We start from the raw sequence: 23,210 nt of genomic DNA, 5'->3' as shown, positions 1-23,210 counted from the left end.
GGTGTTGCACTTGGAGGTCTGGTCTCATTAGGACGTAGAAGATCAAAAGTCACTCATGGCGACTGTGATTATTAGCTCAAACCCTGCTCCTTGCCCTTGCTATGTTTGGATCCACTAACATCTGTAACTTTCAATTTTTCAAACTTTCTGAGCAGGGATAGTTCAATATTCTAAGATACACAGAGTGATCATCCAGCTAGGAACTCAAAAGGCTTGTTACAGTTACCAACTGTGACGCTGACTGAAACTTGTGTTCGAAACTCAAATTTTCTGTTGTATCTTCAGCTTAATTAACACCAAGTACTGTGTGAGTAAAGTTTAAAGTATTTCATAAGCAGTGAACAAGTTAAGTCATGACTTTAGGTTACTGACACACTGCATTGGAAGCAGGAGTTGTATTTCCTGAATGCTGACAAATACACTTGCTTAGGCAGTTCAATGGCAGATAGCTTTTACAGCTACAAAAATGTGTTCTGCTTCACAACAGGAACAAAAAATTGATTTATGTTAGTTACAAAATTCTGACAAAAAGCACAACAACTTTCTCAGTTTCTAAAGAACAAGTAAAAAAGGGCCCGAGTTGCTACTGAGACGTTCCACAATACCTAACAGTGACAATCACGACTATCACTTCTGCTGCTGGGGCAGGACTGGGGCGAGTGGTTAGCACTGTTGCCTCACAGCAAGAGGTTTGAATCCACCTTCTGGCCGGAGCCTTTCTGTGTGGATGTTTGGACGTTCTCCCTGTGTTTATGTGGGTTCTCTGACTTCCTCCCACAGTCCACAGACTTGCAGTCAGTGGGGTTAGATTACCTGGTGATTCTTAATTAGCCATAGGTAGGAATGTGAGTGTTAGCGATAGACTGGCGACTTGTTAAGGTGTACTAAGTAGCTCACTTTACTTAAGGGGACCATAAGAGTGACATAATCTTGCAGCAGGGAGGAAGTACTAAGTACTTTGTGTGACATTTCACTACTTGAAGGGACAAAAGAGAATAACTAAGGTTGGAGTGATGATGATGACTGTATTGTGCTGCTGGGTGTTGCTGCCAAGTTCATCTGGAAGAAAGTGGGGTGTTGGATCAGTATATGGATAATTATGGACTATCATTAACAGATTATTCATTAACAGCCTATAGACTCGCCCAGCTGGATCTAAGTAATCATTATGTAGTACAAGTCCTGAATCAGGAATTAGCAGTTAAGTACTGATAAATAACACATTCTTCACGCATTCTTCAGTACCCAAGTAACCTTACTGCAGTGTTACGTTAACATTTATTATAATGGGCTTCAAATTATGCAGTGCTATTGCACTCCGTTGTCTAGTGTTGAACTTTACTTTGTGCTTGTGCCCTAAATAAACGTTCATTATGATGTGTTAAAGGTGAAAAATTGGAATTTCCCTGGAGTTTAGCTTTGAGGATGCACACTTCAGTTGTGGGTTCAACCTTTCAGCCTCCACCTAGGGTGAAGCATTTGGAGAACTGCAGTACTAAATTTGAGAGCCAGTAACCTGTGGTTTCTAAAAATGCTCCTCTTTTACGTGTGGCTAACACACTCTTTTAACTTCAACTCTAAGTTTGTCACCAGCAATCTGGTGGATCCGAAGAAGTGATGGAATCTAAATTAACTTTAGTGGAGAAATTTAGTGTCATAAACACTGGTGTGATGTGCTCTGCACTCAGGACAGAGGGTCATTACAGATGTGGAAGCCAACACACTCACGCAAGAAACAAAAAAGGCAATCTAAGCCCACATAAACTTTTCGATTTGTTGACCCCGTAATGTAACAACGGACACACCTGCTCATTCACAGCCTCACCTCTACCACACACTCACGCATCCACACAAACATCCACAGTGAGACCTTAGACACACGGTCGTGATACATCACCACCTACACACAGCGGTGTCAGCCACAGACAACTGCTCCTGAGCCCCAGCAGAGGAAAGACATTCATCATTATGACATTACAAAAACACACATACACACACACTGAGAGAAAACGACATAAAACAACGCTGCAGCTGCTGATGCGTGAAGACGACTCCATCAAATCATATATCACACACACTGTACATGTTTCCCGCTAAAATAACACCATTATGAACAAAAACAGTCATAACAGAATCATCTGCTGATGAATCGTTCCTCACTGGATGCCTGTGTGTGTCATGTTAAGCCTCTTTCTTTAGCCTGGGAGAGAGAAAAAGCCACAATCGCCACAATCATCGCTACCTGTCTTCTTTTTTTTTTACCCCCTCTTTTTCTTTTAATCTCCACTTCTGATAGGACACAATTTAAATCCAACCAAATGTCTGTCCAGGGAGTCGTATGCTGTCAAACCATCACTCCTCCTCCTCCTCCCTCTTTCATACTTTTTCTTCTGTGCACCTCTCCCGCTCTGCCCACGTCAATTTTCAACATGCTCCTTCCACTGATCTCTCTTCGCTGCCATTTCACATCTGAGATTAGTCGGATGTACCAGTCTGATCATCTGCATGTGCCGCGATTTGCCAGAAGGTGTAATGTACTTCCTGTAATTGTAAAGAGCTGAGTTTTCATTGGACTACACATTTAATTGAAGCAATGGACGTCGATGACAGCAGAGACAAAGGTCTAACCTGAAAGGACTCTGGTCAGACCTGCCAAGATTGTGCAAAATTTCTGGTTGTTATTGGAGGCAGAAATGGTAAATAATTACCAGTTTTGTGATAAATACGGATATAATTTGCACTTTTGTTGAGGGTTCATTTTATGCACATCTTCAAACCTTGAAATGTGGCGACTGTTTCCTGTGAGTCTGAGGAAAGCATGCAAGCATCAGCGTTTTTACAACCCTTCCTTTTGGAAGCGGTACAGCTGAATATAACATAATTTATCTATTTTTTTTTGTCATGCAGTGATGCTGATTGGCAAAATATGCAAATGTACTTCCAGCGTGACCTTTTCCCCCCCCTGCTGAAGCACTAAAGGGAATATCTGATTTTGGATTTCTTGTGATCACCGGTTTGAAATTTCCTCTTAAGTGACATTTGGATCAAGGTCTGCATAGCAATGGTCAAATTTAAATAGAATGAATTAAAATAAGCATTAGTGGCGCTAACAGCTTTCCTAGCACACTCGACAGGCCGCCTCTTTATTCTTCCTTCAAAAAAACCTCGTGGTCTGTCCTCCTCCTCCTCCTCACATGCATTTCTCATGAGAACACTTTGCTGCTGCCCGTCTCTGCCCTTAAAGCCGGGTGAAATTCCTCATCGGTTAATAGTTACATTTCAGATTTTAATTATTGCTGAGAAAACGAGCTCAACTCATTTGAAAAACATGCACGATTGCATCATTGGTACCAGTTGCAAAGCTCAAGACGTGCAGGCAAACAATATGGATTGTTCTGAATCAGTGAAAACATGGTGGAAAGCAGTGACAGCACTCTGGAGATTTTTCAGCCTTCAAAGAGGGACGAGTCTGAAGTGTGGTTGTAGCTCTCTCGGTACGAGGCTGCTAAGTGAAGCCAGTCACCCTGTCTGCAGTGCAGGAAGAAAGAAAATTACTAAGAAAGAAGGCAAGCAGTACTTTACATTGAATGGAAAGTAATTGACTTTAGGTCAATGGAAGGCTTTCAGACTTCAGAATGGAGTGAGATGTCACAGTTTGTCTGTCAGGCTTGCTAATATTTTAACGATTATGTAAACTGAAGCGTTCTGTGTTATCTTCTCTTTAAAAAAACACAACATGCTGTCCTGCTGCTGTATGCATCATTTATCAGCACAATCCAGTCACCCATCGCTCCCATAAACTCATCACATCCCCCTGTGAACATATTTTCTTTGCATGTCATTACATGAAATCTAAAGGAAAGTGTCTGAAGAATTGTATTTCAATTGTTGGGCTCATAGCCATTGTCCTTAATGTATTTTGAAGCCCTATTTGTATTTCCTATGCACACTATGACCGGATAAACTCAAATGCATGCATGGTCTATGTGTAATCTTGACATAAAGTTTTCTACTTGTCTGTCCCAGAACCCTCACAGCTGCATGATCTGCGGGAGGGTCAGAAAGGGGAAGTGAAGAGACGAGTGGGAGGGTGGGTCATAAAGACATTCGGTGGGAAGCTATACATTCGGGTTATGCATACACCCCGCAAGCATTTGCTGTTTTCAAGTCTCTAGTTAGTAATCCCGTGTTTACTCAGATTTTTGCTTCACGGTTGATCATTAATGTGTAACAATGATTGCTGAAGGCCGAACCTCCTCAGCCTGGATGTGTGACGGACCCCGAAGAACGTTACAGTTCTCTACCAGATGGGGATTCAACACTCAGCTTAAGGAGGTGAAGAAGGTCACATAGTTCCCAGGGACAGGCAGAGACAGTCTAGGCTTCAGAGTCAAAGTAAGAGTGGAAAGAAAAGGGCACAGGTCTACCACAATTTTTCCTGATTCTCTCATTTTACCCCTTATTTGCGTTTTCAGGCTGGATAGGAGTGAGTAGAGGGAGACCATTAGTCCCATTTATTTTCCATATTAGCTATGATGTCAGCTAATATTTGTCAAGTCTGATATTGTCAGGGGCTGTCAGCATCAACGAGGGAGCTGCTACTGGAAGGGAACAGGAAGAGGGAATGAAGCCAATTCCCGACCTGATCCCAGTCATAAGGAATCAGCAGAGTGAAAGAATTTCAAAGGTGTATCAGGTGGGAGGGAAGCAAAGGAGCTGACATGAATGCAAATATCTTTTTACATTGCTCCTGGAAAAATAGAGCTGTTAAAAAAAACAATGATACAAACAAAAAAAAAAGTGAAAAGATCACTAAGAGCACCTCTTGTGAGCTCGAGAGGCGTGTTCACGTAAATACAAAGTGTCATCTCCATAAGTGCTATCTAGTTCAACCTGTCCGCCTCCTTACCGGCTGGGTAAGAGGGCACAGATAGGCCTGTCTAATTCCTGCGACGCACATTATTCATAAATCCTTCACTCCGGGGCAGATATACACACAACTGGCGATGCAAAGCGCATCAGAAGGAGAAGGCTTTCTGGAAGTGCGATGATTTCCTCGTCCACCCCCGCCAGTTATACACGGGGTCCACGCTGTCAGCAACGATGACACTGATTAATGAGAAAGCCATCGCTTCACTATAACATCTGGGTGATACACTACACAGAGACTCAATGGAGGGAGACTCTGCAGGGTAAAGTGTGTGCCCTGGCCTTTTATCATTGTGGAGGATGAATAATTCTTGATTAATGCAGTTTTGGAGTATTGTACAGCGTACAGCTTCCTACAGTGATACAGAGAAACTGTTACCGGTCTCTTTTGGTTTAGTGACACTTAAAAACAGCAACGTTTATGTGTGACCACTTTATCGGGGATTTGATGCATCACAAACAGCTCAACGAGAGTCATTTTGCCTTAAAGTTTTGTGGTTTTTATCACATTTTGGGGGCCAGAATGACATCAAATTGTACAACAAAGCAACAATAACAGAGCTAAACTAATATCTACATGTGCTTTACAATGAATTGTTTCATTATTATTCATTATTTCAGGAAACGTATACTGACTTTCGAGTCCCATTTATGATATTACAACACTTTTTATGTAGTTGTAATAACGTGCAGCTAGTTTAGGCTGTCATCTTTTTCATAGCTATGTTTATATAGCAAAAAACAGAGATTCACTGCACTGATTGAGAAATATATTTAAAATCTAACATATCTGGTGCTGATTGGAATGTATGAGACATATTTAGTTTTGTGGCTATTAATTAACCAGAGGTGGTTTTACTAAACCTGGAAGTGATGAGCAAAGGGTGGATCTTGACTGACAAGCCTTTAGCTAATAAGCATATCCTGGATAACCCATTTTCTGGCTGCGATTTAGAAAATGGACTGAATGTTCAATTCAACCTGAGCCAAAACTAGTGAGCGACGCCAAACACTGACCAGGAAGCGTTTGCTAAGCTCACAGAGTGAGAAGAAGGTCGTTTTCCCAAAGACTTCCATACAAAAAGGAGTCGCCTCCTGCTGTCTGTCTATTAAAAAGAATGAATTTTTAAACCACTTCCATGTTGGCTCCACTTTTATGTAACTTTCATTTAAAAACAGCAAACATTTGGTCATTTTTGGATGTTTAGACAACCAGGCAGTAACCGCTTTGGCCTTTTTTGAGAATCAAATTGGTCCTTAAAAATGATAACATGATATTATCCTTCTGTGTGCTGTCAGCGAACATGACTGATATCAGCCACTACCGATATTTCTCCCTAGTCTATTATGTATGCATATATATTAGTATAAATATACATTCATATTACTGTATTTAATCTTCACTGAACAGACACATTTTCCTTTGCTTCACAGGCAATTTTCAACATGACTTACACAGAATTTGCAAGCTAATGCATAAAGGTCTCTTATCCATGACATTTATTATTTACATGTTTCTTTAGTATAGCAACAATATTAATTATGCATTTTATGGAAGACACTTAATCTCCACGTGCATTGTTGTATTTATTGTAATGCTGTTTTATGACATTTGTAGATTAGTGTCCTCAAAGTGAAGCATTATGAGGTTTTTTCATGACTCCCCCAACAACACACACACACACACACACACACACACACACACACACACACACACACACACACACACACACACACACACACACACACACTTCACTTCGTTACTTTTGTTCTATGCTTTTACACCATGAGTCACCAGAAGTTAAGTGCAGCAGCAATCGAACATACACTGACTGCACACTGAAAAAAAGACCTTCATGAGGAAATGAAAAGAAGAGCCACAGCACAGCCTGCATGCACGTTTTCTCTCCTGAGGACGGAGAGAGGGGGGAAAAAAAGAAAGAACACGAGCCTTCAACAAATAGGCGCCGTGAGCTGAGGGGACATAAGTGGGACATGCGCTGCATGTGGAAAAAAACACATCATGCCGGGATGAAACCCTCCCTTTGTCCCTGCTCGACAAATTCCGGAGTTTAACTGAATTACAACAAATCCAATTGAACCACGGGACACAAGTCATCCGTGCATTCCCGAATGTGCTGAAAAAGCCGCGATGCTGCTGCTCTTCCAGTCGCTCGGATTGTTTCCCCCCTCATCCAAGAGTCCAAAGTGAGGAGAAAAACACGGGATGAGAGCGCAAAAACAAAAACAAAAACCCGCCTGTGGTGGAGTTGATCGAGTCTCGTGTGACTGAGAACACTTGTGTTTCCCACCCTGCGGTTTTATTTATTTTATTTTATTACAACCACAGATCCACTCCGTCGGTCGTTATGGGTCTCGGCATCGTGCGCTCCCGAAGCCCGCCGCACGGTCCCGACCCCGCCGCTTCCAGCCCGGCGAGAGCCGGGGAAAGAAATGAGGGTGGGCGGCTGCCGCAAATCAAAGCAACTTCCCCTCCTCTGCTCCACGGAGCGAGATGGAAAAGCCGATGCTCTAAATGTTCCCAGAGTCGACCTGACGGGATACAACAATTTGACGACACACGCCGGATAATACAGCTTAGTAAAGACGGGGTTTATTCACGGCGGTGGCATTAATTTCCCATAATGGCGTTCATTCATCACCATCCTGTCTATAGCTGATAACAGCCGCGGGCGCTCCTGCGATCCCCGCACAATTTATCGACGGATATTAATAACAACAAGCCATAACTAACACAATAACACACAGATACAGTCACACGGGCTCCAGCCTTCATTCTGACCCCGATTCTGGTCACATATCAAGTAGCAGAGCAACATTTCCACATCGGACAGCTGCTTTTCAGGACAGCATACACAGACACACGCACCCACACGCCACTGGCGGACGAGAAGAAGAGCCGAATAACTCACATTCTGTCCCCGGGAACGAGCAGGCGGCTCTCCACCATCATATCGGGCAGAAAATCCAGATTGTAGGATGAAGTCATGTTGCCTTCCTGCCCTGTGTATGAGTGTGTGCGTACAGTACCGTCCGTGTGTGTGTGAGAGAGAGTGTGAGAGAGTGTGTGTGCGCCTCCGCCGCTGTGCGCCCTGCCTGATAAATAAAGGAGCGTCGCTCTCGTCCAAACTGCGCCTGGTCGCGGAGACGGAGAGGGACAGGTGCAAGAGCCGAGGCCTCCCCAAAGGCAGTGTAGCCAGCCGCACACACTCTGTCCGCATCCAGCAGTTGTCACATTCTCCTCTTCCTGCCCCCCATTCGCTTTTTTCCCTCTCTCTCTCTCTCTCTCTCTCTCTCTCTCTCTCTCTCTGTCTCTACCTCCCGCTTTTCTTCCGCCGGTCCTGTCTGAAAAACCGTTCCGCAACAGCGCAACTGACGGACTGTTGGAGAGCCAGGTGTCGAGCCGTGGAGGCGTGGCGCATAGCGTTGCAGCTGATCTTTAACTATTAGGTCTCCTCGGCTACCAGAGCGCGCCGTTCACCACAGACGAGGATCCTTTCACATCTACACACGATGTTCCGAACAGGAGGCGGCTTCAATCGTTTATGTTCGGAGAGTCTCCAAACGCAGTCGGCGCCAAGACGCAGAGTTTAACCTCTGAGATAAAGCTAACCGCGCACAAATATTAGAATGATCGGAACATTTACCTATTACATATCTTCCACTGGACTTAATCGTGGTTTCTAGCCAGTGTTTCTGTGGCATAATGCTTTTAAAGATTCTATTACTTTTGTTAGTGACACAAAATAATAATAATACTAATAATAAATGTTTGTTCCTCAAGAAGAAATGTACTTAACCTCTCAGCATCTACCAGCTCACCAGTGACCTGCTTTAGTTTAGATCTAAACAAACATAGTTTCAGAAACTCGAAGGTTTCACCTTTTAAATCTTACATGTACTTGTGCTCCTGTCTCTCCTGTGGTTTTCATTTGGGAATGCCACTTAGGTGAGAATTCAATGTAATATTATTTCTATTTTGATGGGTGTTAAGAGGTTAAAGATGGCTTAGCCTAAGCTCAAACCAGTTACTGGAAATCATGACTAGATATTTATTTTGTTAATGGCTTTATGCGAGTATGTGTGATGCTCTCTTCATCTTTGCAATTCTGCACATCTAAACAAAGGGGCTTCCTTTATTTCAGTATGGCCACTCTGCTGATAAAGCAGGAGCGCTAAAAGGGGGCTATAGTGTAGCGTAATCCCAAATCACTGGCCGTTCTTGCCAATCAAAATATATGGAAGCATGCATTGGCTTCCTTTGTAGCAGTAAGGCTGTAATTCTACAGTCTTCCTCAGGAAAATGGACGTCTGTGCATTTATTTTACAGAGCTGTAAAATTCCACCTTATGCTATTGATATGGGGGAATTTAAAAAAAAAGAAAAAGAAAAAAAAGAAAGAAAACTCAAATGGATCATATGTCACCATCTCTCAGATGATAACCACAAACACTCCCACACCAGCATAGATCACTGGGTTATTTCAGTGTGAGCCTGTTTTCAGTCTGACTAAATTAAGGGAACACGCATCATGAGGCCACAATAATCTATCAACAAACCAAATATCAGTTTAGTGGATCCTTACTTTCCAGTAAGCTACTAATGAGTGCTGCGCAGTCATGCTTCAGTGTGGTAACTTCATAAAAGAACGGCCGGTTAGTTGATTTAGAATCAAATGAGTTGACCATATTTGGAGGTGCAGTTACGCTCTGGGACAGCCTTGTAATAATGAACCTGCTCATAATTTTCTGCAAATTTGCTGACTCGGTTTTACACTGCATTAATTGTGTGGATCCAGCATGCCTCCCCGTGGAACCCGTGTGGGCCTGAACGCACCCCTGCGCGGTACGACTGCCAGGTTGCCCCACTTCCTTCGTCCTCCTCCGATGGAGAAAAGAGGGGAGGCACTCCAGTGAAATAATGAGGCTCTCTTAGACTGAAAGAGGCGGCTCTCTGGGGGAAGAATATGAGTATCTGGGTCAATGGGAGGGAAAAAAAAAAAGCTCAGTATGCGCACATACAGCAGGGTAAGTGTATGGTGTGGGTGGGACTTGGCCCGCGGCTGTGCTCGGGGGGTCAGCTTGCATGTTTACTTGCGAGAACCCGGGTCACAGTGTGGATGGGAAACGCTGATCCTACATCAGTGCCTTAGGGCTTGGAGTGTCCCAGGAGTGGGGACGACTCTGCATGTTTCACCACACTCGACCCTCATCAGACCAGGGGTTGTGCTGAACATTATATAACGAACTGCTGCATGACAATGGGCTGCGTTCCCATAGCAGGCTGTCATTTTCAGGCCTGACCTGGTGCTCACGAACACCGTTTTCAGATGGCGGCTCGCAAGAAGAAGAAAGACCTCCATATTTTGGATTCACCACATCACTTTTATTGCAAACCGAGTGACTGGCCAAATTTAAATCAGGTAAGGTTTGTGATTTTTATAGGTGGAGTCACTAAACTTTCTGATTGCATTTCATACTCCTACTTTATCGTTCCCCCTAAAAAAATTACAATTTATTTGCATTTCTTTGTTACATCAGAGGAGAAAATCTTGAAACATGGGCACACAACACCAAAACATGGCTCATTACAACTAAACTGCCAATTCAAATGTCTCCCAAAATGTCATTTAGGCATCTCAACACAACATACGTTGATTGACTGTATTACCCCAAAGACTTGGTCACAGTCAACATCACACAGTATTACTGACTGAAAACCATGCTGAAAACGACAGCAGCCACTACCCTTACATTTTAAACGGCTTAAAGCTGAAACTGCATGTCTGTGTTTGGCCAAAGCTTCTGCGCACACATCTCACAGCGTGGCCGCTGCAGCAAAAATGCATCAGGTTTGAAATGAGTGAACTGAACATTCAAATGTAGTGCATGTCCCCTAATTTGTTTCTAACTATAAGCAAATCTTTGTATCACAGACAAATAAACTCAGGGGCAGCTTTTAAACGAGAGCAATAGCCCTAATCAATGCAAATACCTGATCTGGCCTGACTAGCACCTTTTATTTTTGCATGTATATATTTATCTCTGTACATATTGTACATTTCATTTCTGGACATGGGCTATACTTTATTCCTATTTACATGTTATTTATTGTGATTACTGCTTGCCTTTCTTTCAGCACTGATGTGGGAGAGTATAGGTAAGCAAAAGAAAAAAGAAGGGGGGGATCTGAGAGGAGGGGGAGGGGATATGAGGCATTGCTTTAACATGCAAATTTGAGATGTAGCTGTGTGCTTCTGCATTTAACATGCAAATATAGCCATATTTATATAGCTGCACAGTGGTTTGCTGTGAATTTGAAACAATATTCTGCCTTTCCAGAATCACTAGTACGTAACTTTGGTGTTAAAAGCCTGTTTTGATAGAAAAGAATGGGCTTCACGTAGAGGAAGATTATGCATTTTCTGTTCAATAACACAGGGATGACTCTATCAGCATGATCATGAACAACTGGCTGTAGGTTGATGTTAATGGTGGGGGCTACAGAGGATAAATCCTGACCTCATGGCTTCCACATGACAATGGAGCCTTGCATAGATTGATAATGAAGGACCGTGTGTTGCCCCTAGACCTTGAGATAGTCCTATTACATGTGATAAATGGCCATGTTCATGAGGCCAGTGAAAGAGAATCACAGTGAAAGAGCGACGCTGATATTGCCCATGGAGCTGCCAATAGATCTGTATCTGGGTTAGGTTTGCTACAGATTTTGGCCATGTGGATCAAATTAAGCTACAATAGGGACGCAGTGGCTTTATTTCACTTAGGAGTCTAAAGCAACTTGAATTTTCAATTCATTTATATTTAGTGGTAAAAAAAAAAAAGAACAAAAAGACATTATTTAACCAGACGTGAGATTAAACAAGGAGCTGGGGTGGAGATGGGTTTCAAAGCAGCTTGCAGATGTATAGGGCAGACTAAGGCAGCTAAAATGACATACTCTAAAAGGAGGAGAAGGAGGATACCATCTCAGCTGAACTGTAAGAATTATGGCTCTACTTGGATCCAAATTCTTCTTTTATTAATTTTATCAAACTAACAGTCCCACATAAAAAAAAATACGTTAAAAAATCAAAAGAAAAAACTGCACCTGGTCTGGAGTTTTCGGTACACCTATAAAAAAAAGGATAGTTTGGGTCCTTTAAAGAGAAGGGTCACTGCAAATCAATACAAAGCTGCTCTGAGTGATCGCCTTTATCCTTTGACGAAGCATTTCTATCGTCAAGGGAGCAATCTCTTTCTTTGGGTCACTGCATGGTTTGATAAATGTGAAAATTAAGTTAACCACATGTTACAGCCTTTGCCCCACCACATCTCAATCTACCGACGCATACATATAGGATTTTGAACGAACATGTCGGACAGGGTTCTTCAGCAACATCGTGAAGACACCCAATGAGGGATTGTCTTCAGGACTAATGATGTTGTTCATTGTGTTTTAGATTCATTTTCAAATCATATAAACACTAATAATAAACACAAGGTCTAGGAAACATTTCCATCCCACTATATGGATAAACGGCTTATAAGAAGTAGTCTCCAAAGACTTCGTAAAAGTGTAAGACTGCTACTGTGAAAGCATGAAAGTAAAGTTTTGATTAAAGCTAAAATGAAGGCCGTTGGGCTTTGACAGGTGGTGGGAACAGTGGGAATGACACCTCAAACCTTCAAATTTTGATCCGTGGCCAAGTTTCACTGAGATTTCATGAAAGTTTACACTTGTTTCTTGTGCCGGCTATGTTCCAAACCCCCCTGAGTACACACCGCTGCAAACTTTCATAATTAAACCAGCACAGCATGTAAGAGAACCCTGGTGTGCAGAACCTCAAAGACCTCGTCATGTTCTTGGTGCTCGGTGATGACTGATGCACGGGCGTGACCACTGAGCCCGTCATTTCTCCATAGTTACGGTTTATTTACAAGTGAAGATTAAAATCGCTGTAGGCCTGTGTACACGCCGCTGTGAAAGCATGAACAAAGACTTCAGAAGCATCCTTGAGCCTGTATTTACTCAGGACCAGTCTTCAGAGCCAGTGAACATTTCACACATTGTGTTCTACCTTATTTTCTCCCTGCCGCCGCTGTTGTTCTCGTCTCTTTCCACCCTCAGCCATCACCTCTCCTATCACTCCATTTCTTCACCCGAGGGTCCTGTGTTCGCCAAGAGGCCCTGCTTGTGGCAAGGTCTGGCTCTGCCTTTGCTTGCTCTCCTGTACTTTTGTCTTTCTCGCCTCTTCCCTCTGTCTAGTTATTTCTATCTTTTCCCTGCCTTCATCTCTCTAACCCCGGGCTCAGGGGGGCTCAGCTGCCCGAGCAATACGAATTGATCACCCAGAACGAAGGAGAACAGGAGGAGATAAGGCGGGGCAAGACAGAAGAAAGAAACAAAGAGGGAGGACCAAAAAGAGCCGATCCTACAAAAACAAATTAAACAAAAGAATAAAACTGCTTTCTGTTAGGTACATAAGTATAAGTATCATCCTGCTTGTCTTCTCTTTCCTGCCTGTACCTCACCCAAGAGGAGAGGATTGTGGGTAGCTGATGGTACCGGCTTTTCACACGTGAATATTTAATGAGGGGTTCATGAATAATTCAGAAAAGCAAGCATCTGCGTTTGAGCCTAAGTGGACATGTGAGGAGCAAAAACCAGACAGACCCTGACTGCTACCATTCATCGTCGCTGGAAAAAACCCCCATTTTGATCAGTGATTATTCCGCACTGTACACGTGTGTGCGTTTGCAGATAGACTGCTTCCTAAATGAAAGGCTATTACAGGCGTCCCAGTCCAGCCGAGTCCTCCTGCTACTTTCGTATTCTGTTAAGCTCAGAACGGCGGACTGAAAACCAAATAAAAGTAGAGACATCTCTTTCTAACACTCTCTCCATCGCTCTCGCTGCCACTCACTGTTCAATCTTCAGATCTCATTCCCATATTTTCTCCAGCCGCCTTCTCCTTCTCTCCTCCATTTTCATGCTTTCATCTGTCTCCTTCCCCTCTCCTCCATCACTCACTGCACCTCTCCCCCTCTTCACCCTCTCTGTCAGCTTGTTTCTGGCCCTTGCTGGACTCTGGTTAGGACATCGTGTTCCAGTTAACGTGGATCCCATCTCTACCTGCAGTGGGCTGCAGTGCCCGAATGCTCGCTGACCTGTTTTGGAAACACAATCTGACTCAAAACACACAAACTCACCGGACTAGGGGTTTTCAGCTCAGTGCTTTTTTATTGTTCAATTTATAATTTTTATTAAACATCTATTTACCTTGAATCAAGAGTAGAATTCAGATTAACATTTTAGCACAACCTTCACTTTTTACTCTCTTTATATGCATGTTTTGTCAGGTGTGTCACATATATTGTCATTTCCAGGATAAAGAGGCCTATTCACAAATACCATCATGTGAAAACGCGAGCGGCGCCAAGAAAGAAAGATGGCTTGAGTATGAAGACACTTTGTGAAAAAGAAAAAAGAAGGTTATTATGGTGATTCAAACATTTTTTTACCTTCACAGTATGTGAAGATTCACGTGCAGCAAATATTAGCATAAGAAAGAATAGAAGAAAATGTCAGCAGTTCAGGGATTAAACAATATACAGCTGAGGCTTAATACCACTTCTTAATATCGACATAAATGTGTTGAGGACTAAAAAGAAGCTAATTTTGTGCATGTTTCATTTTGGTCTTCTTGTTCTTTCCATTTGGATTGAATATGAGTTGCACTGTCCACAGAGCTCGTGTCCTTGGGTAATAAAGTAGTACTAATCTAGTACTGTAACCACTGATGCAGAGTGCCAGTCATATCCAGCGCACCGCCCTAAAAAACCTCTGCTCATACACAAACAAACTGCTGACATGAGAAAATACTACCCAACCATTTTCATACAGTCAGACTGTCAAATCCGCTGACATGTCAGATTTATACACGGTGGACTTTGGCGTTGGTGTTATGATGGGGCAATAGTGAAACAGGCCAATTCTTCAAACACGCCAATCTGCAAAAGACCCGCTGGCATTAATTCAATGTAGTTTACTTCAATTTTATTAACATTGCCAAATCACAACAACAGTCACCTCAGGTAATACAGGGAACACCTCAAGAATTAGACGATCCCTACGAGCAGGCACTTGGCGACAGTGGAAAGGAAACAGGATGAAAGCTCTGATAGAAGTAGGAAGGGTTTATAAACACTAGGTAAGCATTATTAAGCATTATTAAGTAGATATTAGTGCCTAAAGGTAAAAAGTCAGAACATCTGACTATGCTTCTTCTTGGACACCACCTAGGTATCCAAGTGAGAGGAAGTCCAGGGACAAAACCAGGACATGCTTGAGAGATGATCAGCAGGCTTAGAAATGCCTCAGTGTCCCACCAGAAAAGTTGGAGGAGGTGGTCGAGGAGTGGGAGGTCTGAACATCTCTGCTTAGACTGCTCCACCCGTCAAACAGACCCCGATAAGCTGTAGAAAATAGAAGAACAAAGTTCTTAATGGAACGCGTGACGAGGTCAACCTTTTGACCTCCAACCTGCAGGTTTGCCAAGGTACAAACACCGAAAGAATCAGCTTGTACTTATTCTATTGATGTCTGACAGAAGAGAGGAACGCTGCGCCCTGGGATGAGACAGTAGTGTAAATTCCTCACCCAGGCTTTTTAAGCTTTTCTCAACCCCTCACTTCATTAGATTACTCTTATAAGATTCATGTAACAAGATTACTGATGTTCCTGGCAAACATTAGTATAATAAGAACCACACTAAAACGACTTATACTGATAACATTGTGAGCCGCAAAGGGGAACAATGATCAGCACTTTGATGTTGATAGCATATTAGCTGTAAATCCAGACGCTACCTCCAAACAGCAAAGAGACACAGTTTACATACTCAAGCTGCTGGAGAACCACACCAGTGAAATCTGGGTTTGACAAGATGTTAACAGGAGCTGAAGTTTGTTGCTTGTGGCTATTTGTTGGAGTCTTTCCTCTGAGCTATGCACATTTACACATCTGGCACCACAGCAACAATTTCATTAATTATTCATAACTAATTATTTTACCCTCAGCCAGGACCTTATGTTAAATGTTTTTCTGTAATGTCACCTAGGTAACCAAAATGGGTGGCGACAGCCCTTAGTAATGGATGTGTACATGTCGTGAGATCTCGATTTCTTTTGAGACTGAGGGAAAAGTCTAAATTAGAAGAAGTATCGGCAAGATCTAAAGTGCAAAATGAATAATTGGGCAATGATCCAAGACAGACATGTGAGCCAAAGTATTTACTGTAAAGAGTTTAGTGACTGTCTGTTCTAGTTTGGCAGAGAAGGATGAGTGCAATTTTTAAGTTGTTCAAAGTGGAAAAATCACATCACGTGCTTCTGACCTCAAGAGTCACATGTACACGTAGACTACACACATAAATTCCGCATTACAGGACATCGTGATCAAGTCCAACACTGTCGAGCAAATACCTCCTGACCTGCTCACTGACCCTAACACACTAATGTCTGCACCGGTGGTCTCGACATGACATGTGTGGGTCTGTCTGTATCTCTCTCTCTGCAAACACACACACACACACACACACACACACACACACACACACACACACACACACACACACACACACACACACACTTGATGTCCTCTGCCCCTGAAGAGGCCTCCCGGGTATACTGTGCTGCTGTCTGCTAGTTTTAATAGTTTCTGCTAGACAGGCATGGACAACGCTCAGCCGCGCTGAAGTAGAAATGCATTGCTGCTGACCTCATATCTGCAAACTCTCAATAAGCCCCATGGCTCTTTTTGGGTTAATTCTGTGATATTTCAAAGGCCTGTATCAAGTTATGCTACACCTGAGTTTCTATGGCAGTAAAAAGCTCTGAAATTTGGTTAAGTTACAGCTCCAACCTAAAGCTTTATGTGGTTTTGAGCAGCTCTTTGAACAATGTAACACAATCTTTAGACTTAATTTAAAAATCCTGCGAAAACCAGTGTATAAAGGATACTGCTAGGAAATGCTAGTGTCATGTAGGAATACAAGAAGCATATGTCTATATTTTTTAGGATCACTAAGGATCAGGTGACCCTGAACGACCCTGTAGTTTCTGCTATAGGCTCAGGCTGCTGGGGGACTTCCCATGATGCAGCGAGCATTCCTTCCTCTCTCCACTCTTTTGACTACTGTTGTGTTTACATGCTACTATTACATGCCATTAATTTTTATCTAGAATCTTCCACAGTTATAATAATTTTAACCTATTTTGAGAACACCCTGTTCATTCTGATTTTCCATAAGGACAATGTTAGAGGATCCGGATGAGGTTAATATCCTAAATGATAGGATCGTGTTATATATTTCTATAGTTTTACTGAAGCTTTATGTATGTATATGTATGACTGTGTGCTGATTATTATCATATCGTGTGATAGTGTGGGTTCCTTATGATATAAAGCAGCTGAAACAAGTCTTGCTGTGTTATATAAATAAAACTGAGTTGAAACTCAGTCGCTCGACTGCTTCATAATGCGATTTTACTAGATTCAGAAGAATAAATCTTTGTACGATGGTGGGTTGTATACATGTCTCTACCTGACGTCTATGATTTTTACACTTTCACTTCACTTTTCACTTTTAATTTCGCTTTCCTTTTTTGGCCTCTCTTTTTCTGTCATTGTCTGGGTGAAAAATACTCCCTTTTATAATAATAAACCACGTGTTACCATGCAAACTTCCCACAACAGTGAGAATAAAAGCAGAGCACCATGTGTACGGCCTTACATTGTCTCTTTCAGATGTTGTGGGCCTTCTTTTGAACCCCACTGGACCACGTTGCATGTTAAAAAAGACACTAAAGTGGTACTCTGTGCATTAAAATGTGTCGGCTGTACTTCCAGACGTGTCGGCCACACTACCATGTCACTACACAACTTTGGTACGAGCCCCAAGCTGAAAAAGCAGTGCTTCATTACTCTTTTAAGGGTTTAATAAGCTTGGGAAGTAAAAGAAAAATATACCTCAAGGGAGCGTATAATCCTTGAAGATGCGTGGTAAAAAAAAAAATCCCTGTATAGTTCAGCCCAGATCCACAAAGGTGTAATGTTCTATTGAATCACAAAGTAAACCCCCCAAAGCTGCTCTAAGTTGTACACTGTGCAGTGATTTCTCCTCTCAATGCAAATGGAGGATGGAGGGATATTCTCTGGCCACTCAAAACAGTGTCCGCTCCACCTGCAGTGCATCGGAGCGTGCTCCAACTGTAATTGGCCATCGCATCAGTGACAGACAGAGGCCCTCCATTCATCACCACCCCCTCCTCTCTTTTCCATTCGTCTCTCTTTCTCTCTCTCTCTCTCTCGGTTCCGTCGTTGCCAACTCGGGCCAATCTCACCCTCACTTTCCAATTTCTCCCCTTGCCTTCTCCCCATCCTCTCGTCCCTCCTCCACCACCTCTGTCCTCTCCTTCTCCTCCCTCCCTCTCTGCTCCTTTTCCTCATTAAAGCGGGACCCAGGCAGTAGCGGTCACTGCCTCTCATTTATTTTCATTTGAAACTGGTGCAGCTCCACTGATCCTCTGGGGCTGCAGGAGAGAGGGAGTGGGATGGTGTCATTCTGATAACAACCGTCACACATACACACCTCATACACAGTCACACAGATGTACACGCACACACTCCAAAAAAAGAAAGGAGGAATATAACGCATCTGCCGCACACGCACACAGCGGAAATTCACTCATGCGCATGCAAACACACACACACAGGCATACAAAGGGATGTGCATATGCATCCGCCTGCAAATAGATGCACTTTCACACCCATTTCAATTCATTTCACGCACATATTCACACATTTCATGTACCTGCAAGCTCCCGTGCTCTGTTCCCTCCTTCCTCTTTCACATATGCACCCTCTGCCTTCACCCTCCCCTCCCTTGATTGTGCGATTTTGAGAAGGTGATGATAGCAGGGTGTGAATCAGGGGCGATAAACCTGCGCCTATTGTCACCTGTATGATTGCGAGTATTGATCTGCGCCTGGGCATGTGATGCACGTGCGCGCAGGAGTAGTCGCCCTCGCTCGCCCTCACTTCCTGTACGTGTGTGTCCATGCATTGTATTAGAGTCGTGTCGAGAGCGGCCCTGCCTGACACTCTTTGATTGAAAAGGTGCTCGGCAGATTAAATCGTTGTAGCGCGGAGACGAGGTGCGCTCCCTTCACAGAGGCTTCGACGGCTGGTTTAGCAGATTCAAGAAGGCTGGAGGGGAGGAAGGGGGAGGAGGGAACAGAGGCCGTTTTAACGCCCATTGCCCTGACCCATCTGGGAAAATGGGAGTGAGAGGCAGTGACTCTAAACCAACGGTCATAGCTCTAATAGAAGCGTAATATCCTCCACACCATTAGATAGGCACACTGTGTGGGGTGAATGAGAAGGGCTGCTTGGTTTTACTGCCAGTGCTCCAAGAGGAAAGAAAGAAGGAGGAATAGGAGGGGTGGAGCAAAAGAGGACTAATATTAGCTCACATAAGCAAACTCTCAGGGGAAGATGTGCTGATTATTTCTGCAAGTTTCCTCTGACATGAGTTCTCTTTACTTCAATTTATAAAACAGTTGGTAAGGTTATAGTGTGTTAAAGCACACTGGCTCTGAATTGAAATATTAATTATTTGGCTCCAATTTTGGAGGGTAGTCCTGGTGCAATTTGAGGTAGAGGTCTAAATGACCTCACTTTAGTTCCCTTGTAAGAGTCAAGCTCTGCAACTGTGGGCGACATAGTTTTCGGTGCACCAGGAGTGTCAAAGATATGGCCCGTGGGCCAGAATGACGCCACCAAGAGTCCAACCTGACCCACTGGATTGGTACGAAAACTGCAAAGAAAGAATAAAAAGTTCAAGTGTTATTTCCTAAGGATTTTGAACCAGGAAGCATTGAGCTGCAGGCTATTAAGAATTAGAGTAGCTGTCAGAACTTTGTGAGCTCTGAATCATCATCAATTTTATAGCTTTTTACCGACAAAGACATAATTGGACATAATCGCACACCAGAATAAGCGACTAGCACGTCAGGAAATGTACTTTTTTAAGAACACATGACTGGAACTCCCACACAGTCTTGCCCACTGTTGAAATATTTATTAAATCACACAGTTTTGGTCTGTCAGACCTTAATCAGGTCCAAACAACACACCTTTATCAGATGATGAAAGTCAATCAAACCCAGGCAGCCGATGAGACACGAGTAGGTAAGTGCAGGAGTTCCAATCAGCTGATAAATCTAAAACTGGCTTCACCTTTGATATCTACTGTGAAATCTTTTTGAGACACTTTTTTAGGAAAGTGGGTGAATTCCTTGGCAATGTTTTACGAGACCTGCAGTGCTGCCATGTTACTTCTCTTTTTCTCTTTTTGCTTTTTTTACTCTCATGTAGATGAACCATCGTTTTTTAGTGAGGCTGGGAGTCAGCAGCTAGGTGGCATTCACAAATTTTGACACTCTTTGCTTTCTGTATTTTTAGTTCCTATCTCTGTATTGTCCTAAGACTGAGACACTAAAGTCTAAAATGTCACAGAGTCTTCTGTATTGGATCAACGTTAACAATTTTAACTACATAACTACTGTTTTATTTCATAACCACTCTGCTGGAGGAAAGCCCCAAATTAATTACTGGTATCTGTCATCACTAATCTGCTGCAGTGGACTTTGTCGTTTGATGTTCACGCTATCTCAGCCCACCGCACCACCTATAAACCCACACATGTGCTAAACCACTGGAAAATATCCCCCATGTTTCTCACTGGGAGAAACTGCTTGATGCAGAAAGCGCTCAAAGTCATATTTTTCATTGGGAAATTGCAAATGAAGTGCATGCCTCAAAAGCAGTTTCATTTGTCACCCAATGAAGCATTCACCGATTCAGTCAGTAAATTATGGTGCAATAAATTACTACCTGCAAACATCAATGAAATATGTTGACTCGTTGCAAAACAAGTCAACCTCAGCATGACTGTTTTTCATGATCAGGTGCGCAGCAGAAGCTTGTTTCAATCTTGTATGCAACAGGAGGGGAGTTCAGACAAAGTGTGACTGGTAGGGGAAAATTTATCTGTAATCGGAACTTTAAAAATAAAAATGATTCACTTTGAAAGGCGGGAATGGAGGGGAAAGGCTGGAGAGAGAAAAGTTGGGCGTCTCGACTGCTTGGCTCACATTTTGAAAGCAGGGATGCTTCTTTCCTTCCCATCCTCACTACTGTCACTTCATTACTCTCCTGTTTCAGTTTCTCGTAACGTTTCCCAACAGTTCAACATACAGAACAAGAACAGGCATTTCTCCACCATCCCTCCATAAGACATGCAAAAGAAATTGCACAGATTTCAGTAAATAAATAGCAAGTACAAATTCAAGCTTTGTTAGTTGGACACAGTCAAATGGCGAGTGGTTGAGTGGGTGCGTTTGGTCTTCTTACCGAGATCCCCCATTCCATCTGTACTCTGTTTTTCTTCATTTTAAACAGCCAATGCTACAAAAAAGTCTCGCAAATCATTTTCCACCACTGGTGATGAATACTGATGAAAACTTACAGTACATATTTTTACATCGCAATACAGTCTTTTAAATATAATATATTATGTTATAAACCTTAAAATAATTATATAAAAGAAGAATCTTCCAAAATGAACAAGTTTATAATTAAAAAGTAACTGGCAACAAAAACAATTATAAGATTCAAATGAGACTTTTATGGTCTACAATAAATTGTTAAATAACTCAACTATGGAGTTAGACCGCCATGTTAAAATGCCCCGAATTTATAAAAAGAATAAAAATCTTTTTATTTTGGTTTTTATAACCAATTAACAACTGTATGGGAAATGCTTTTGATTTATTTAACTCACCTGTTTAAATGATTATTTCAGGCATTGCAACCTCAACTGATCAGTGGGTGCTGCTTGCTGTCAGCTAAGCTTTAGTTTAGCTCCTATGAATTCAAGCACTGGATATTTGATCATTCTAATACACACCAAAATATGTGCGCCACAGTTTTTAGTGAAGGACACTTTGGTGTATTTTTTGTATGTCAGTTAGCACTGGTCAGTGCCATACAGTCTGTTGGGGTTTTGCAGGCTTCCAGTTCAATTCAGTTTTATTTATTTAGCGCCTAATCACAACAGTCGATCTTAAGGGGTTTTATATTGCAAAGCTATGACCCTGCAACAATACAGAATATCCCAACATTCAGACGACCACCTATGAGCAAACACTTGGTGACAGCGGGAAGGAAAAACTTACTTTTAACAGGAAGAAAACTCTGACACAACCAGGCCCAGGGAGTGGTGCCCATGTCCTGCCACCGGTTGGGGGTGAGGGACGAAAGACAAAATACGAACACGTCTGGATTAAACAAAATGATACAGTGGTGGCCACAAAAGCTAATTTCAAGCTTCACAAGTCTACAAGCCAGTGGGTGGCTTCATCTCAAATCTTAAACAATCAGGGAGCATTAAAAGTCTTAGGTGAAATAACGGACATCTTTATAGTTTCATCAGATAATAGTGGTTGTGTGTGTGTGTTATTGTGTAGGTCCAACAGAAAATGTGGTGTTTTTTTCTTACTTTAAGACATCAGAATTCTATTACAAGCTTAAGAATCAGCACTGACATCATTAAATGCTACAACTCTTGACACCAAGGAAGCGAGTAAGGCTATAAATCATACATATTCATGTACATGTGGGTGGAATAATACGAAAATGTAAATTAGCTGAAAGGCAAACACAGCGACTGCATGAAAAACATTGTATATAAATAAAAACAACTGAACTGTGAATGAAGTCAAAGGTGAATGACACTGACCAGCCAGATGTTTAATTTTAAAGCAGTAGAGGCAAAAAAAATTAAAAAATTACTGTTAGCGACCATTTATTTGCTAATTCTTCAGCTTTAACTGTTTGTAGTCCACACAATGCTGCTAACACAGCAGGAGGAGGGGTGGACGAAGCGGAAGATAGAGAACAACAACAAAAAAAAGCAGAAGTACAAGCATTGGATGTTACGCTTGACTGGGCAAACAGTTGCAGGGAAGCAGTGAGAAATATCCTGCCAGCTAACAACACTGTTAGGCTGAAGGTCCAGGTAGGAGGTGTTGCAGTAAAACCTGCTAGACGTCAAATCTCCAGAAAACACAGGAATAAGCCAGCATCTGGACTTTGTTTAGGTTCCCCCTCCACACACACACACACACACACAC

The 23,210-nt window shown here is 42.5% G+C and overlaps 1 protein-coding gene across 18 annotated transcripts in view; it reads right to left on the bottom strand.

The window, feature by feature from the left end:
• Positions 1 to 23,210, bottom strand: part of celf2 (cugbp, Elav-like family member 2) — a 236,870-nt gene that overhangs the window by 151,020 nt on the left and 62,640 nt on the right. Inside the window, exon 1 of one of the 18 annotated variants that reach the window (XM_013913982.1) lies at positions 7,863 to 8,408. The exons of 15 other annotated variants lie outside the window; for them this stretch is intronic. In XM_013913982.1, coding sequence (XP_013769436.1) covers positions 7,863 to 7,939 — 77 coding nt within the window. In that variant the 5' untranslated portion in view covers positions 7,940 to 8,408. Of the gene's footprint in view, positions 1 to 7,862; positions 8,409 to 23,210 lie in introns of those variants that run through there. 2 more of the 18 variants (XM_013913989.1, XM_013913996.1) reach the window with 2 other exon arrangements.

This window comes from Pundamilia nyererei, unplaced genomic scaffold (assembly GCF_000239375.1).
Source record: "Pundamilia nyererei isolate P.nyererei 1_Seehausen unplaced genomic scaffold, PunNye1.0 scaffold00162, whole genome shotgun sequence".
NCBI classification, from domain to species: Eukaryota; Metazoa; Chordata; class Actinopteri; order Cichliformes; family Cichlidae; genus Pundamilia; species Pundamilia nyererei.
Note: the sequence above shows the minus strand (reverse complement) of the source record. Positions and strands in the feature narration are given on the sequence as shown.